The 14,417-nt window shown below is 37.3% G+C and overlaps 2 protein-coding genes across 4 annotated transcripts in view; both read right to left on the reverse strand.

The window, feature by feature from the left end:
* Positions 1-14,417, reverse strand: part of C2H2orf88 (chromosome 2 C2orf88 homolog) — an 80,898-nt gene that overhangs the window by 55,692 nt on the left and 10,789 nt on the right.
* On the reverse strand, positions 12,929-14,004 carry LOC132342936 (protein kish-A-like). Its single transcript, XM_059877767.1, has one exon. It carries the CDS (start codon positions 13,937-13,939, stop codon positions 13,757-13,759), a length of 183 nt encoding a protein of 60 aa, XP_059733750.1. The 5' UTR covers positions 13,940-14,004; the 3' UTR covers positions 12,929-13,756.

Below are 14,417 nucleotides of genomic sequence, written 5' to 3' on the forward strand. Positions count from 1 at the left end.
TAGACTTTTATGTAACTAAAAATGAACATGTAGCATCATTAAGAAATGTTACTGTTATATTAAGAAATAAAAGTTAGTTATCCATGGGATAATATACTTACCTGTCTTGGAATCTCTCAAGCATTAATCATCCCTCATGCTGAAGTCTTTTGTGGTTATTATTTAATATCTATAATTTTCAAAGCCTATTCCTCTTAAAATATCCTAAATGAATAAAAAGAGCTAATTATATAAAACACTTTGTCTTAATGTCACTTTAACTAGATAGTGTAAGGCAAGCACAATATCTGCATTAAAGGAGAAAGAAGTATATCCTAAAATTCCAATTTGTCTCCCATTCCATGAGTTAACACACAAGTTTAATTATATTTTGTGGATATCATGGGAGAAAACACATTTCAAAGTGTATGCTTTTAGCCCAGGATATGGGAAACTATTCAACTCTCACACAAACTATAAATAAAAGGTTAAGAAACTAGTATTTAAGGGTTCATATTTTGAGGTGGGAGATCCCCAAAGAGGAACATGGACTGATATGTCTAGGACTATGGCTTAAAAAAGCCTTTTTCTAGGACTAGTCCCATCAAGGCAGGAAGGAAAAACTGGAGGAGAGTGTGGGGATAACAGACCAATGTTCAAGGGCAGTTCATAAATGACGACATCATCAGCCCACTCCTAGGCTCTAAATATGTAGTTGTTTTCAAAGCAACTTAATTTAAGAAACATAAACCAAAAAGATCAAAGTAACTTGAGGTTGAAAGTCACATCAAAACTAGGTCCATGAAAATATCAACTGGTTCCTGACTGTCCTTAAAAAGTTCCTAACGTTGAAAATGAACCTCCACTGTCAGACCCTGATGCTGGCAAAGACTGAGGGCAGGAGGAGAAGGGGACGACAGAGGATGAGATGGCTGGATGGCATCACCAATTTGATGGACATGAGTTTGAGCAGGCTCCAGGAATTAGTGATGGACAGGGAAGCCTGGCATGCTGCAGTCCATGGGGTTGCAAAGAGTCAGACACGACTGAGCAACTGAACTGAACTGAAGATTTTCATACTGAACAATATTATGAAAATCTCTCCAAGTCAACTGGCATAAAGAGAAAATACAGAGTATTGAACAGGGTTCACTGAGGCCTTGGGTAACTTTGTAACATTGTAACCTGTAACAGCATTACTACCTACTTCATCTCGTTGTTGTGAGCCTGAGAGCCTACCAGGGGAAATGCTTCATAAGAACCCAATTTCTTTCTTTCAACGGCTGCATAATACCTGATATGGTTATGCCATAAATACTTAAATCATTTACCTCCTGAGGGTCATTCACTTTGTTTTCAGTCTGACTAGTACAGTGTACAATAAACATAATCTCATATATACCTAATCTAGTGATTTTATTCCCATGGAGTAGATTCCTAAGAGTGGTGTAAGTAAATGTGTTATCAACTTCAATGGCTAATAACATATTTCTTTTCAAAACGGCTGAAACAATGGCCATTTCCACATACATTAGAGTACCCAGTTTTCTTCATAACAGGTATTTTCACTCTCAGCTTTTGGTCATCTAATGGCTTTGAGGGGCTATGTCATTGTTTATTTCCCTAACTCCTAGCAAGGTTGAACAAGAGCTCACATTCACTGGCCACTTGGATTTGTTTTCTCCAAATCTCATTTGCCCATTTTCCTTTGTGTTTTCCTTTGTGGTTATTTACGTTATCCTTCATTGGTGAGCACTTTTGTACAGTTTCAGTTCAGTTCAGTCGCTCAGTTGTGTTTGACTCTTTGCGACCCCATGGGCTGCAGCACACCAGGCTTCCCTGTCCATCACCAACTCCCAGAGCTTGCTCAAACTCATGTCTATCAAGTCATGAAGCCATCCAACAATCTCATCCTCTGTCGCCCCCTCCTCCTCCTGCCTTCAGTCTTGCCCAGCATCAGGGTCTTTTCTAAGGGGTTAGTTCCTCTCATCAGGTGGCCAAAGTATTGGAGCTTCAGCTTCAGAATCAGCCCTTCCAATGATATTCAGGACTGATTTCCTTTAGAATGGACTGATTTGATCTCCTTGCAGTCCAAGGGACTCTCAAGAGTCTTTTCCCACAACACGGTTCAAAAGCATCAATTCTTCAGTACTCAGCTTTCTTTATAGTCCAACTCTCACATCCATACATGACCACTGGAAAAACCACAGCTTTGACTAGGTGGAGCTTTGTTGGCAAAGTAATGTCTCTGCTTTTTAATATGCTGTCTAGGTTGGTCATAGCTTTTCTTCCAAAGAGCAAGTGTCTTTTAATTTCATGGCTGCAGTCACCATCTGTGGTGATTTTGGAGCCCAAGAAAATAGTCTGTCACTGTTTCCATCATTTCCCCATCTGTTTGTCATGAAGTGATGGGACCAGATGCCATGATCTTAGTTTTCTGAATGTTGCATTTTCAGCCAGCGTTTTCACTCTCCTCTTTCACTTTCATCAACAGGCTCTTTAGTTCCTTTTTGCTTTCTGCCATAAGGGTGGTGTCATCTGCATATCTGAGGTTATTGATATTTCTCCCTGCAATCTTGTATAGTTTAGATCTTCTCTACTATGTATATCAAATAATTTCCCTTAAGTTATTATTCTCTTCTTTAAAGTTTATTGAAGCACAATATTCATTTCTTTCTAATTTACATTTAATCTTTTGTAAATAGATTAAATTTTAAAATGAGTCTCTTTTCCTTTACAGCTTCCTAGTTAATCTATAACCTAAGTGATACTTGCATGTATATAAAATCTATTATTTCACTCTACAATAGGCTCCAGTTTCATCCACCTCATTAGAACTGATTCAAATGTATTCTTTTTAATGGCTGAGTAATACTCCATCGTGTATATGTACCACAGCTTTCTTATCCATTCATCTGCTGATGGACATCTAGGTTGCTTCCATGTCCTGGCTATTATAAACAGTGCTGCGATGAACATTGGGGTACACATGTCTCTTTCAATTCTGGTTTCCTCGGTGTGTATGCCCAGCAGTGGGATTGCTGGGTCATAAGGCAGTTCTATTTCCAGTTTTTTTAAGGAATCTCCACACTGTTCTCCATAATGGCTGTACTAGTTTGCATTCCCACCAACAGTGTAAGAGGGTTCCCTTTTCTCCACACCCTCTCCAGCATTTATTCCTTGTAGACTTTTGGATCACAGCCATTCTGACTGGCGTGAAATGGTACCTCATTGTGGTTTTGATTTGCATTTCTCCAATAATGAGTGATATTGAGCATCTTTTCATGTGTTTGTTAGCCATCTGTATGTCTTCTTTGGAGAAATGTCTGTTTAATTCTTTGGCCCATGTTTTGATTGGGTCGTTAATTTTTCTGGAATTGAGCTGTATGAGTTGCTTGTATATTTTTGAGATTAGTTGTTTGTCAGTTGCTTCATTGGCTATTATTTTCTCCCATTCTGAAGGCTGTCTTTTCACCTTGCTTATAGTTTCCTTTGTTGCGCAGAAGCGTTTAATTTTAATTAGGTCCCATTTGTTTATTTTTGCTTTTATTTCCAATATTCTGGGAGGTGAGTCATAGAGGATCCTGCTGTGATGTATGTCAGAGAGTGTTTTGCCTATATTCTCCTCTAAGAGTTTTATAATTTCTGGTCTTATGTTTAGATCTTTAATCCATTTGGTGAATGAAACTGGAGCCTATTATACAGAGTGAAGTAAGTCAGAAAGACACCAATACAGTATACTAACGCATATATATGGAATTTAGAAAGATGGTAATGATAACCCTGTATGTGAGATAGCAAAAGAGACACAGATGTCTAGAACAGTCTCTTGGACTCTGTGGGAGAGGGAGAGGGTGGGATGATTTGGGGGAATGGCATGGAAACATGTATAATATCATATAAGAAATGAATCGCCAGTCCAGGTTCGATACAGGATCCTTGGGGCTGGTGCACTGGGATGACCTGGAGGGATGGTACGGGGGAGGGAGGTCGGAGGGGGGTTCAGGATGGGAAACATGTGTATGCCCATGGCAGATTCATGTTGACATGTGGCAGAACCAATACACTATTGTAAAGTAATTAGCCTCCAATTAAAATAAATAAATTTAAATTAAAAAAAATTAAAAGAAAATAAAATCTATTATTTTCTTCTTTCTTTTCTTTACTCAATCTGGAAGTTATCTGATATACTTTTTTCCAGATGACTAGGTTGTTGAGTTAGCACCATTGTAAAAATAACCCATCTATTCCCTTGCTACTGAAATACCATTTTTGTTTTATGTCAAATATCTGCGTGTACTGAGATCTATTTCTGACCTTTTAATCTGTTTTCTGGCTGGTCTCTTTCTAAGCTCAAACCAGAGCCAAAAAGGAGGTCATAATATGCTTCAGTCATATGAAGCAAGTAATTCTTTCCTAGTCTTATTTACAGGATTTCAATAACCCTTAAGATCACTTTATCCACCCATCTTATTCACATTTAAATCAGAATTGTATTACATTTGCTTAATTTCAGGAGAATTCATGTTTTTATGATATTAAATCTTTCTGTCTAAAAACAGATACAGTTTAATGTCTTTGTATAAAGTTTTTCAGCTGACCCATTGTTATTTTTTTCTCTTTTACAACTTGCTGCTAGTACAGAAAAAGGTAATTTATTTTTATCTTGAGTCAAATTCAACTTTAGTATTTCAATGAACATTCTAAACCTTCCTCACTGTTCACGCCGTCCTCGTTCTCACCAGACACACTTGCTCCTACTTCATTTTACTTCATTTAAAAAAAACTAAGGTTATCAGCTTTCCAGACTCCTCTGTGTACAATCACCTATGTTCAAACCCATTCTTAACACCTTTCCTCTGTTTCTGAAGGATGAAATTTGTTTCCTTCCCTTCAAATCCAGGCTTTATTGACTCCAACCCTTTCAACTTCCTTGAGTACCTTGCTCCATTAGTTATGCCCCCTTCACTCTTGTGTCTTCCACCTCTGCTTCTTCTTTCTCTTTTTCAGTCTTTGTGCTCTGTTAAACTCCCCTTTCTGTTGTGGAGAGGCTCCTTTAATTCCCTTGGCTAGATTGTACAGTCATGCAGCCATTTCCAACCACCAGAAACATCATTCTGATGGTCAGCTCTTCTCTTATTTAACTTAGGCCAAAGCTATGCTCTGTTGCTTAGAGTGAGAAGAAAGGGCAAGGAACAAATGTCAGATAGTTATTTTTGGGAGAAAATTTTATGAATCCCAATTTCTTGTAACTTCTCATGTTTCAGTCCAGTTCAGTTCAAGTCGCTCAGTCGTGTCCAACTCTTTGTGACCCCATGAATTGCAACACACCAGGCCTCCCTGTCCATCACCAACTCCCAGAGTTCACCCAGACTCATGTCCATCAAGTCAGTGATGCCATCCAGCCATCTCATCCTCTGTCGTCCCCTTCTCCTCCTGCCCCCAATCCCTCCCAGCATCAGAGTCTTTTGCAATGAGTCAACACTTCGCATGAGCTGGCCAAAGTACTGGAGTTTCAGCTTTAGCATCATTCCTTCCAAAGAAATCCCAGGGCTGATTTCCTTCAGAATGGACTGGTTGGATCTCTTAGAAAAGCACTAAAATCATTAACTAAGATATCTGTGCCTTGTGATTTGCAGTAACCTTCTACCAAGATGTGTGCTTGTCTACACAGACTCCCTTCACCAAAATCACATGCTGACTCTCCTCAGCTCCCTACCTTTTCAAAGCAGTTCCTCAGGACTATTTGAGAGGCTGTCTCCCAGGCTGTAGTCCTCACTAAACTCCAAATAAAACTGAACTCACAACTGTCACATTAGACTTTTTTTTTTTACCCAGTCCACACATGGATACTTAAGTGTTAGTCACTCAGTAGTACTTGACTCTTTGCGACCCCATTGACTGCAGCCCACCAGGCTTCTCTGTCCATGAGATTTTCCAGGCAAGGATACAGAACTGGGTTTCCATTTCCTTCTCCAGGGGATCTTCCCAACCCATGGATCTAACCCATTTCTCTCCTGCACCGCAGGCAGGGTCTTTACTGACTGAGCTACAAGGGAAGCCCACACAGATTCTTAGATAAGGTTCAAAAAACATCTCTTTCCAGCACAGTTTCTTCAGAGGGAGATCAGCCTACAGGCATGCATTTCTCTCCACTCCCCAGTTAATTCCCACACAGGCAGTCCACCTCATTGCCTGGAGTAGATCCCATTCTTTGGCCAAACAGTAACAATATTTTGCAACTTCTCTCTAAGAATGGAGTTAACTTTCCAACCCTTTGAATCTGGACTCAGCCATGAAATTTGCTTTGGCCAGTGGAACATAAGAGAATGTGACTTTTGGGGTTTGTATGCAAGCTATAAGGCATACTTCTATTGTAAAGCAAAACTGAGCCCTATGCTGTAAACAAAAGGCACTCCAGAAGTAATGCAATTCAGTTCAGTCACTCAGTTGTGTCGGACTCTTTGTGACCCCATGAACTGCTGCACACCAGGTCTCCCTGTCCATCACCAACTCCCTGAGTCCACCCAAACCCATGTCCATCGAGTTGGTAATGCTATCCAACCATCTCATCCTCTGTCGTCCCTTTCTCCTCCTGCCCTCAATCTTTCCCAGCATCAGAGTCTTTTCAAATGAGTCAGCACTTCGCATCAGGTGGCCAAAGTATTGGAGTTTCAGCTTCAACATCAGTCCTACCAATGAACACTCAGGACTGATCTCCTTTAGGATGGATTGGTTGGATCTCCTTGCAGTCCAAGGGACTCCCAAGAGTCTTCTCCAACACCACAGTTCAAAAGCATCAATTCTTTGGCGCTCAGCTTTCTTTATAGTCTAACTTTCACATCCATATATTACCAGTGGAAAAACCATAGCCTTGACTAGACGGACCCTTGTTGGCATAGTAATATCTCTGCTTTTTAATATGCTAGCTAGGTTGGTCATAACTTTCCTTCCAAGGAGTAAGCGTCTTTTAATTTCATGGCTGCAATCACCATCTGCAGTAATTTTGGAGCCCAGAAAAATAAAGTCAACCACTGTTTCCCCATCTGTTTGTCATGAAGTGATGGGACCAGATGCCATGATCTTAGTTTCTGAATGTTGAGCTTTAAGCCACTTTTTCATTCTCCTCTTTCACTTTCATCAAGAGGCTCTTTAGTTCCTCTTCACTTTCTGCCATAAGGGTGGTGTCATCTGCATATCTGAGGTTATTGATATTTCTCCCGGAAATCTTGATTTCAGCTTGTGCTTCTTCCAGCCCAGCGTTTCTCATGATGTACTCTGCATAGAAGTTAAATAAGCAGGGTGACAATATACAGCCTTGACGTACTTCTTTTCCTATTTGGATCCAGTCTGTTGTTCCATGTCCACTTCTAACTGTTGCTTCCTGACCTGCATATAGGTTTCTCAAGAGGCAGGTCAGGTGGTCTGATATTCCCATCTCTTTCAGAATTTTCCACAGTTTCTTGTGATCCACACAGTCAAAGGCTTTGGCATAGTCAATAAAGCAGAAATAGATGTTCTTCTGGAACTCTCTTGCTTTTTCAATGATCCAGCAGATGTTGGCAATTTGTTCTCTTGTTCCTCTGCCTTTTCTAAAACCAGCTTGAACATCTGGAATTTCATGGTTCACGTATTGCTGAAGCCTGGCTTGGAGAATTTTAAGCATTACTTCACTAGGTGTGAGATGAGTGCAATTGTGTGGTAGTTTGAGCATTCTTTGGCATTGCCTTTCTTTGGGATTGGAATGAAAACTGACCTTTTCCAGTCCTTTGGCCACTGCTGAGTTTTCCAAATTTGCTGACATATTGAGTGCGGCACTTTCACAGCATCATCTTTCAGGACTTGAAATAGTCCAATTGGAATTCCATAACTTCCACTAGCTTTGTTCATAGTGATGCTTCTTAAGGCCCATTTGACTTCCCATTCCAAGATGTCTGGCTCTAGGTGAATGATCACACCATCATGATTATCTGGGTCTTGAAGATCTTTTTTGTACAGTTCTTTTGTGTGTTCTTGACACGTCTTCTTAATATCTTCTACTTCTGTTAGGTCCATACCATTTCTGTCCTTTATCGAGCCCATCTTTGCATGAAATGTTCCCTTGGTATCTCTACTTCTCTTGAAGAGACCTCTAGTCTTTCCTATTCTGTTGTTTTCCTATATTTCTTTGCATTGGTTGCTGAGGAAGGCTTTCTTACTTCTCCTTGCTATTCTTTGGAAGTCTGCATTCAAATGGGAATATCTTTCCTTTTCTCCTTTGCTTTTTGCTTCTCTTCTTTTCACAGCTATTTGTAAGGCCTCCTCAGACAGTCATTTTGCTTTTTTGCATTTCTTTTTTTTGGGGATGGTCTTTATCCCTGTCTTCTGTACAATGTCACAAACCTCTGTCCATAGTTCATCAGGCACTCTGTCTATCAGATCTAGTCCCTTAAATCTATTTCTCACTTCCATTGTATAGTAATAAGGGATTTGATTTAGATCATACCTTAATGGTCTAGTGGTTTTCTCCACCTTCAATTTCAGTCTGAATTTGGCAATAAGGGGTTCATGATCTGAGCCACAGTCAGCTCCTGGTCTTGTTTTTGCTGACTGTATACAGCTTCTCCATCTTTGGCTGCAAAGAATATAATCAATCTGATTTTGGTGTCAACCATCTGGTGATGTCCATGTGTAGAGTCTTCTCTTGTGTTGTTGGAAGAGGGTGTTTGCTATGACCAGTGTGTTCTCTTGGCAGAACTCTGTTAGCCTTTGCCCTGCTTCATTCTGTACTCCAAGGCCAAATTTGCCTGTTACTCTAGATGTTTCTTGACTTCCTACTTTTGCATTCCAGTCCCCTATAATGAAAAGGACATCTTTTTGTGGTGTTAGTTCTAGAAGGTCTTGTAGGTTTTCATAGAACTGTTCAACTTCAGCTTCTTCAGGGTTACTGGTAGGGGCATAGACTTGGATTACTGTGATATTAAATGGTTTGCCTTGGAAATGAACAGAGATCATTCTGTCATTTTTGAGACTGCATCCAAGCACTGCATTTCGGACTCTTTTGTTGACTATGATGGCTACTCCATTTCTTCTAAGGGATTCCTGTCCACAGTAGTAGATATAATGGTCATCTGAGTTAAATTCACCCATTGCAATCCATCTTAGTTCGCTGATTCCTAGAATGTCAATGTTCACTCTTGTCATCTCCTGTTTGACCACTTCCAATTTGCCTCGATTCATGGACCTAACATTCAGGTTCCTACGAAATATTGCCTTTGCAGCATCAGGCCTTGCTTCTATCACCAGTCCCATCCACTACTGTGTGTTGTGGATGCAATTCAGTAAAGAGAAAAACAAAAGGATGAACAAGTACTAACAAAAAGAAAGCATGGCAGTGATTTTGGTATCAGTGAATACAGAACTGAAATAAGAAAGCAATTTTAAAAGACTTCTTTTTTAATGCTAAGGGTAAGAATTCAAAAGGAATATAAGAAATGAATACCTAGGTACCAAATAAGTGACTTGGTAATATCTAACTTTCATGAAGTAAAAACCCATAGACTATACAAGGAGAAACAGAAATACACTACAAACAGGATACTTTAATTTACTTCCCAATCCAAAAATATCAGTCAAAAAATGATACAAAATAAATGGAAATAATCACAAAAACAAAAGGGATTATAGAACTATTTTGTACAACTCTATGAAAAATAAATAAAGAAATAGATAAATTCCCAGGAAAAAGTATTCAACCAAAACTTAGCCCAGCAGGTTTAGGAATTCTATTGAGCTCAATTTCTGTTGAAACTTATAACTTAGGCTGTAGTAGCTAAAGTACAGTTAAAAGTATCAAGGTTAAACACTGTAAGATACTGAAGTTGTGTATCGGAATTGAGGGAAATCTGACAGAAGTGGTTGCAAACTAGCTTAATTGCTGGTTATATGTATTGCAAATATCTACTCCACCCCTCCAAAAGTACTATTTTCTAGTTTCACAGAGAAGTCTTTAGAGAATAGGTAATTCTAACATTATTTAAACTATCTCAGATCTCAGAAAAATGTCTCAGTTCTCAGAATAATGAAAACTTAAAAATTATCTCATAAATCATTGATACTAAAACTGATAGAATGCAAAAAGATGAATTATATTTATGAATATCACTTCAAAAAGACAATAAAATATTAATAAACAGTACAGTAAGAGAATTATTGTCATAATCAAATTAGGTTCCTCCCCACCTCCTGTATAAGAACGTCTGAATAGTTAAATAGTACAACGTTTAGTCCTGTATTTTAGCATATTAATAAATCCATGGAAAAATTTCATTTATATATAATCATAGAAGGGAAGATACCCTGGAGTAGAGCATGGCAGCCCACTTCAGTATTCTTGCCTGGAGAAGTCCATGGACAGAGGAGCCTTGCAGGCACCAGTCCATGGGATGGCAAAGCCTCGGACACGACCGAAGCGACTTAGCATGCATGCACATAGGCACAGAAAATAAATTTGCTAAAAATAAATCTACCCTTGATTTACAAAAAAAAAGCACTCAGAATAAGAGTTGATGAAAACTTCACTTGTATGATTGGACATATTGTATCTCAGTCCTAAGGCAAACATATTTCTTAATGGAGAAACATCTAAGATATTTCTCCTAAAGTCAGAAACTAGATAAACTGTCATTATCAAACTATCAAACTTCTACAATAATCACTACAATAATCCACTACATTGGATACAAATGAACACTGTCTAATTAATTGCCTAATACCTCAAAAACTATAGAAAGTTAAAGGTACAAAAATTGGAAAAAAAATTAAATTATCTCCATTTTGCAGATGGTATGATCATATACCTGAAAAAGTCCAAGAGACAGCAAATGAAATGGACAACTAAAGAGAATTCAAAGTAGTCTGATATAAAATGATTATTATACAGAAATTAATCTATTAAAATAACAATGATGAAATAATGTGTTGAGTAGACTCCCTTTCAATAACAACAAAAGATGAAATATTCAGGGCTTAAGAAATACCCAGAACCCAAAGGAGAATCTTTCTAATACAAAGAATATGAAACTTCACTTGGGAGGATGTGGAGAAAAAGAACCCTTGTGCGTTGTTGGTGTGAATGTAAACTGGTGTAGCTGTTATGGAAAACAGTATGGAGGTTCACGAAAACTGCACACCTGAAACACACACTGTAAATCAACTATACTCCAGTATAAAATAAACATAAAAATAAAACTTGAAAATAGAACTATCATATGATCTAGCAATTCCACTTCTGGGTGCTTTTCTGAAGGAAACAAAAACATTAACTTGAAAAGACATGCTCATGTTTACTGCAGCATTATTCACAAGAGCCAAGATATGGATATGGAAGTAACTGAGGTGTCTACTGCTGGTGGATGAATGGACAAGGCAGATGTCGAATAAATATTTATGATAATTTAGCCATAAACAGAAGGAAATCCTGTCATTTGGGCCTTGAGAGTGCTATACCGAGCGAAATAATGAGAGAAAGACAAAATAAAATAATGAGAGAAAGACAAATATTGAATCATCTTACTTATATGTTCAGTTCAGTTTTTTTTGCTTAACTTATGTGGAACCCAAACACAGAAGCAATTAACATAACCAAGCTGGTACAAACGATTACCAAGGCTTGGATATGTTGAGTATGTTGGCTATCTCCTACATGGTATAATGTTGATTGTTCTCGATTAATGTCTCAATCTGATCGCTATCAACTTCAACTGGTCTACCTGACTGTGGAGCATCATGCAGTGAAAAATTTCCAGCATGAAACTTCACAAACCACTTTTGACATGTTTGGTCACTCAGAGAACCTTCTCCATACACTGCAAAAATCGTTTTTTTGTGTGTTTTAGTTGTGTTTTTACCTTTCTTGAAATAACAAAGCATAATATGCTAAAAATTTTGCTTTTCTTCCATTGTCAATAATAAAACAGCTACAAAAAATTTGCCAATTTTTTAAAAAATGCATGCCAATATGACAGCTGTCATAATACAATCTAACAAAATATTTTGAATGAAGCTGAAGACTAAGTGCTACTAAAGCCATCTTATGGGAAAATCCTGAACGAACTTTTTGGCCAAGCAACTATATCAAATTATTATGTTGTACACCTGAAACTATTAACTAAATTTTATGTGTCAATTATATTGCAGTGAAGACAATTTAACTTAGATTAATGTAAAGATGTATTGTGTTCTTTAATGGGAAGACAATATCATAAAGCAATGTGTGATATTTTTAAATTATCAAAGAACAAACAGTAAAAATATGGATTATTTTCTGGAACTAGATAAACCAATTTTAAAGTGCACAGGAAAAAATAAATGATCAAAGAAGAATGATCTGGAAAATTCTGATAATGAACAATAAAGGTACTAACTCCTACCAGTGTAAAAATACTATAATGCATCAATCATTAAATTATAGGATTGGCTCATGAAAAGACAGACTAATCAAATAGGAAAGAAAGTCCAGAGATAGACGTGAATACCTATGGGAATTTAGTGAACTGTGAACACTGCACATCAAATCAAACAGTAAAGAAAGACTTTTTAATAAACAGTATTGGGAAAACTGGGTAGCAAGTTGGAAAAAATAAGGCAGATTCCATACTGATGCTATGTATCAAGTTAAACAAATAGATCCAAATGGATCAAAGATTTAAATGTAAGAAAATGAAATTTAGAAGTATTAGAAAACAGCAAAGGTGATTTTTATTATAACCTTGGGAAAGTATTTTATCACAACTATTTATTTATTTTTATTAAAAAAACAAAAATACAGTTTGTATTTTGGGGTAATTAAAAATGTACAGACCTAACACTAAAAAGAATGAAAAACACATCCAAGATTATCATTCTGTAATTGTTCTGCTTAGCTCTTTTTACTCCAAGTATGTAGTCTTATTTGGAGAATGACAGCTGGTCAAATTTTTGCTTAAGACATTTATCCATACTTAACCAGAGGTTTCAGAGATAATAACACCAGTCAGGTATTCTGAATTATTTTATGTTAAATAGGAGCATTTTCCCAATAGTCTTAACATTTTCTCTTAAGTCACATCTATCTTCTTCCTTAAGAACTACATAAGCTTGTTTTAAATAGTTTAAACACCTGTAATAAACTACAGATTGCTAAAAGTAGAGGTACTCTGGTTAATGCTCAAAATGGTATGGCCAGAGGAAAGCCAGCATTATTAAATATGAATGCAATCCTTATAAATATGAATGCAATCCTTACCAACACAAATTGAACCTTTTTTTTCCCCCCAATAAAAAAGCTAGTCCGAAAAAAGGTCTCATTCTTTTTTTTTTTTTAAAGGTCTCATTCTATAAAGATTTATCATTTCTAAATCACAGTGAAAGGAACTTGAATAATTTACCAATTTTGTTTTCTACTATGGGCCTTAAAGATACCTCACTAAAAACTGGTATCTAGCACAACAGAATGACGTGCGCAGAATGTAATATTGTAGCAACATTACTGAGGTTGATTGTTACAGACACATTTCAACTCTGAGTATTAAATGTTACATCCTAATTATTTATATAGAACATTGGTCCAATAACAAAAATAGAGAACAGCAGCTGAAAGTGTAGCTCATTCAATGTTCAGAGATAAAAGGGTTAACCATTCTTTCCACTATTTTCGGCAGATCAGTTCTTTTTTGTCATATTTAAATATGATGGCGACCGAAGAATTCTGGCATTTTTCCAAGCTACTGTATGAAAAGGATGTTGAAGGCCATCACGATCAGCACACTGCAACATAAGGACTCTTCCGTTCACCAATTCTGGCACACTTCCAAAATATACCCAACAACCCAGTTTTATTTCTGTCCAGGAGGCTGGGTGCCAAGAATCGGATATAAGCATAGGTACATATAAGCAGCAAGATTACAGCCAACAGACTCTGAAAATTGAAAATGGCAGACATAGTGAGGCCGGCAAAGCCCCAGCCGCATCACCCTTCTGGGCCCAGGGCCTATCATAACTATTTAACTGTGACTCAAATTTTGGAAAAGCTAACAGTTAAAAGTAAATATAAATGAAATCAACACTTCTGCATGTCAAAAATACACCATTAGCAGAGTTAAAAACAAACATAACAAAATAGGCAAGATATCTCCAACTCATAGCACAGACCAAATGCTTACATTCTCAATATACATTAAAAACTTTTAGGAATAGAGAAGAAAATGACTAACTTTATAGAAAAGTAACCAAAAGTTATGAATGGACAAGTCACAGAAAAAAACCCAATGGCATAGCCACTAAATCAATAGCATCTAAAATGGTGCTAACTTCACTAGTAAAAATGCGAATTAATATTACTCTGAGATATAACTGCTTAACCATCAGATTGGCAAAATGCAAAAATGTTATAACATGCTGTTGGAGAGGAGGTTATGGAG

Source organism: Bos taurus, chromosome 2 (assembly GCF_002263795.3).
Source record: "Bos taurus isolate L1 Dominette 01449 registration number 42190680 breed Hereford chromosome 2, ARS-UCD2.0, whole genome shotgun sequence".
Lineage (NCBI taxonomy): Eukaryota > Metazoa > Chordata > Mammalia > Artiodactyla > Bovidae > Bos > Bos taurus.